The sequence below is a fragment of the Cyprinodon variegatus genome, unplaced genomic scaffold (assembly GCF_000732505.1).
Source record: "Cyprinodon variegatus isolate N-32 unplaced genomic scaffold, C_variegatus-1.0 Scaffold443, whole genome shotgun sequence".
NCBI lineage: Eukaryota > Metazoa > Chordata > Actinopteri > Cyprinodontiformes > Cyprinodontidae > Cyprinodon > Cyprinodon variegatus.
In genome coordinates this window covers 595,952-600,741 of record NW_015150896.1, presented here as the reverse complement: position 1 = coordinate 600,741, position 4,790 = coordinate 595,952, and the positions used below count along the sequence as shown (strand labels likewise).

At 42.6% G+C, this 4,790-nt stretch overlaps 1 protein-coding gene across 1 annotated transcript in view; it reads right to left on the bottom strand.

The window, feature by feature from the left end:
- The window catches only part of LOC107093735 (ras-associated and pleckstrin homology domains-containing protein 1-like), a 57,126-nt gene that overhangs the window by 9,161 nt on the left and 43,175 nt on the right, over positions 1-4,790 (bottom strand). The window contains exons 9-13 of the mRNA XM_015388963.1: positions 2,492-2,569; positions 805-964; positions 603-724; positions 297-362; positions 75-218 (exon numbers count right to left, since the gene is read on the bottom strand). Of these exons, the coding sequence (XP_015244449.1) occupies positions 75-218; positions 297-362; positions 603-724; positions 805-964; positions 2,492-2,569 (570 nt within the window). The remainder of the gene's footprint in view (positions 1-74; positions 219-296; positions 363-602; positions 725-804; positions 965-2,491; positions 2,570-4,790) is intronic.

Here is a 4,790-nt window from a genome sequence, read left to right as displayed (position 1 = left end):
TGGCTTGAAAAGCCAAAGAAAGAGTGAGTTCTGAAAGGGTAGTGCGACTGTGGGTTAGAGATAAATAAGCTGACCTTAGCTTTGCCCTTTGGGACGTAATAGATCCCTGAAGCCCTGAGGAGGAAGTAACGCTTCTTCCACGACTTCTTTCCATCCTCTTTGAGCCACAGAATCCCCTCGATCTCTGGCACAGACACAGATCCACCACAGAAACATTCCTAAAAGCCACAAATCGACACAATCAGCGTTTTTTCCCCTTTGGTTTATATTACACCTTTATCCTTTTAGATCTCTACCTCTAGTAGAGCTTCCTTATTCCTGTCAGCCATCTCCGAGGTCTCCTTCCGCCCTAGCAAATAGTTCTGAAACAGATGAAGAGCACAGGGAAGTGAGTTGATGATCAAGATGGGAGGGTGAGGTTCAAGCTGGCAGCACACTTCATCTCACATAAATAAATTATTCACCTTTACTCGCTTTAGAGCTTTGACCCACTTCCAATTCTCTCTGTGACTAGCAGCTGTGTAAGCGCTCAGCATGCATAAGCTATGTGTTTGTATTGCTTTACAGTCTACAGGCGTGCTGCAGTTTAAAGGGTCAGTCACCTGCGGGTTCTTGAAGAGAGCGTACTTCTCGATGCGCTCGATGAACATCAGCTTGTTGTGGCTGTCTCTGGTCCAGTTTAGCAGGTTCTCCACCAAGTTCTCATGATCCTCAAATATCCGCTCTGGAAAAACATCAACCATCTTAGCTCAAAGCCAATGTTTATGGTGTGTTTATTTAAGTTACGATGGACTCCTGGCTTACCCATCTGTAGCTCAGTGATGGTCTCCACAAGGGACCAGTCGGGACTGTAGCCGCAGTGCGACTTGTCCAACAGGCTGTCCAGCACCTGTCTGACCGACTGCCGCTCATCCACCATCATGGTCTTCGAGCTCTCATCCGACATATGCACTCTAATCACCAGCTGACGGAGAATAAGAGCGTTAGGAATCAATATTTATTGGATTTACTGTTCCTTGATTAAACAGATGAAGTTAAAGATGACATTGGAGAATAATAATTGGCACACGGATGGTCATTCTTTTGATGTAATACATTAAAAAATTAAAGTTTATTTCTTTAACTCGGCTAAAAAAAACTCATATTTCAAGCGTTTTTCTCCTGTTAATTTAGCTATAAAATCCATAAAAGAGATTTTTTAAGCAGAAATTATTAAACCATAAATTAAAAAAGTGCTGACATCACAGATTTCTTTCAAATTATTGCTATTTAAGGTGCTGTCTCATATCAAATCATTGTAAAGCTTAGTGAAAGGAAAATACAGCAAATAAGTAACAGTTATAGTAGAGTTAAGAGTTGAAATGTCCATGGCATGGGCATCAACTGTAGCCTATTGAAGAGGGGACAACCTCAGAAAAGCTTTAGCTGAGTCATATTTTCTTTTTTCTAGTAGATGGTCAAATCTGGGCTGGATTCTGTGAAGGTAAACTGGCCGGATTCTAATGCAGCAAAGGGATCCCATACCATGATGCTTCCACCTCCATGCTTCACAGTTATTCATATAAAACAAAGCATCCAAGTCGTTTAGATTTAGATTCATCAGTCATTCTGTTCTCAACAACTTCAGTCTGGCCTCCACGCTTTTCTTATAAAACAAAGATTTCTACAAAATCCACAAAACTAAAACTTAAAAATGGAAAATTCTAATCTAAGCTACACTATAAACTAATTTAAGATCATTTAAAATGTCACATATTTTGTCTTAATTAATTATGAACCCATTTTGAAGAGATATCTTTCTCACACAGCAGCTCCACTTTTTATTTAGCTCTCCAACTCTGACCCTTCACCCGGCCGCTTTAAAGCTACGGATGACTGAGCTCCAACCCAAACCGATAAAGACTCTATGCCAGAGCCTCAGACACGGGGAGCCTGACCTACATTTGTCAAGATTACAAACCGACCCACCCCCTCTGAATTTCTACTGCAGAAAAGTTGATGAGAAACGCTGAATTTCTAATTAAAAATATAACAGCTGACGGTATTTCATGCATTCAGATCATGTTGAAATGGGAAACCTTGCAGATCAAGGATGAAGCTCACTGTCACGGCTCTAGCAAGCGCCTTTTATCTCATCATGTCAGAGAATAGTACTGGTAGTGGAGACACTGCTGGGCTCAAAGACGGTTCATTCACTGACAGAAACGAAGCGTTTAGCATCAATAACCGAATGGAGGCGGCTTTCGGTGGATGAAGGGGCTCCAGTTGTGCAGCCAAACACCAGAACTGGAAGACATTTCATTGTCTGAAAATGCACAGAGCGCCGTCTCGCTTCCCCTTCTGCAAAAACGCTGCAATGACCTATTTTGGATGCGCTCCGGCGCTTTGCCTTGAATGAAGTTCAAAAGAAACGTGGATATGACGAACGTTATATAAGGTCGGAGGACTTTTGTAGTCTGCAAAAAAAAAAAAAAAGTCAGGAAGAAATTACCTTTTTGACCTGAGCCTCCTTGATTTTCTCCAGAGCGACACGGATCTTCTCCGCCTTGATCTTGGCAGCTTGCTCCTCCTGGATGGACACACAGGGACATTTTTTAATAGAACACACACACTAATACGGCTTCTTATAACGAAAGGCTTTAAAGTTCAACTGGCTTTCTCCTTTAGTCCCTTTTCAAAGCTTACCTGCCCTCTCCAGCAAGATGCCATCACCTCCATTCTACAGGTTAGATACGCCTATACTGTAATTAATGTTATATAACTGATGGGAATCGTAGCGTGGCAGTCTATCATAGATTCATCTGAAGCTGATGCAGCTTCCTTTGATCCTATTAAACAATGCTAGAAGATCCCTAAAGGGCGCAAGTCTGCAGATGGATGCAGGGAGACTTCAAAGAGCATCCAGACGTTCCACCAAAAATCCTCCGAAGAAGTGGGAAACGTCCAGATTTCGCAACGTAAAGTTGTTCCGCCATGATCCTCAGCAGAAGTGCATCTGTCCGAGTTTCTGCACTGGTATGGGGGGGCTCACTGACATTCATACATGTGCGCCAAAGATGAGCACAATTTAAAATAAAAAAAAAAAAACCCCAGACGAGATAGTAGAAAGGAAGACGCCCCTCCCCCTTGCTCCTTCCCTTCCTCTCTTTATAAAGAGCAGCCAGGCGATTGGGAGCGTGCCCAATCGATGAAGCATAATCCCCGCAAATATAGAAGGCAGCCGAAGGGGTCGGCCAACCGGCGAGCCCCTTTCGTCGGACCCTGCGGCCAATCGACGTGAGGCGATGACAGGCTACCGTCTTGAAGCCAAACCACGGTATCAGAGATGTGCAGCGCTGGAATTTAGGTGAATGCTGAATATTTGAAGGCGTGCGTGTCTACAGATGTGTTTGTGTTCACAGAAAGAGGGTGAGAGGGGGGCTCCCTCCTCCCTTTGACCCAGACTCTCTTTCACATGAGTAACTTCAAAGCAACCAGACGTTAATGGAAGAGGAGACAGTGTGGCAGACGCATGGAGTCCAGCTTTTAGTCTCTAAGGTGTGGGTGAAAGAGTAAGAGTGGAAGAGGTTTGCAAACTCACACTGCAAACTTCTACTTATTAATCCCTCTACTCCCAGTTTCTGATTAAAAATGCCTCTGGTTTCTCTTCCATTGCTCCCTTCCCACCCAGCCACACCACCGTTTTAAGAAGCTCTACTGCCTGGTGGGGGGATATTTTTGTAGGCTTCCTCCCACTTTGATCTCTTTCCACTCCCGTCTCTCTCCCCCGCCCGCCTGCTTTGCCCGCTCAATTCAGAGCTCCCCATTTGCGAGTCAGTTCTTGCAGCTCATGCACTGCAGGATTTCCCTCCTCTAAAATGCGCAGAAACCCGACAATCCAGCCATATATATAGGTTGATCGTCGAGGAGAAACTCGATCTGGTGTATGAAGCTTTTGCGATCTCAAAGTTGTTGAAGATGAACTTCAATCAGTTCAGTTAAAAAGTCCCCCTTCTTTTTTGTAATGAAGCATAGGAGGGTTTTGCTCTTGCATAATTAGTGTGAAAGGCCTGATAATCTGCAACAAAGGGTTTTGTATCCCTTACCATGGGATATTCTCTCTGTACGAGTCTAAATTTGCATGGGCTCTTATTATGTCATGCTTTGTTTCATATTCTGACTTGTGGCTGTTGCATTGTATACTATTAAATAAGTGTCTAATACGTCCATTAGGTCTGGAAGCAACCAAGATGCTTCACCCGTAATAAATATTGATCATAGTCAAAAAAAATAAAAATTGTCCCCAAAACCTTGAAAGCCTTAAATCAATTTTTTTCCACTTAGATCAACCTGAGCGTCATCTAATCTGTATTATATGCCTGGGAAGCATCTGAATGGATTTCATTTATTGGGATTTAAAAAAAATATTTAGACCATTTTTCAAGTTGATGTCTTGGGAGGACATTTGTTGACAACTTGATAAATAATCAAAACTGATATTTTACTTCACTACAGCAACACTGGAAAAACTCCGACATTACGGCACAGGAGGCCCGATCCCAGTTTTCCATTTTCCAAGTTCTTCCTTCAATCACCTGATGATCGATATACCTGAATCCCTCAGCTAGCAGCAGATTTCTTAAATCTGGCTTCAGCCATGACTTTAATAATCCAAAATGACAACATAACCTTTAAATAACATCCACCTAATCTAAATAATCCTCGCCTTTAGCAAATAACTAAGGAACTGTAAGTGTAAATTACATGTGATACAACATTTGAAAGCAAACACCTTCTAGTTTCTGAAAATG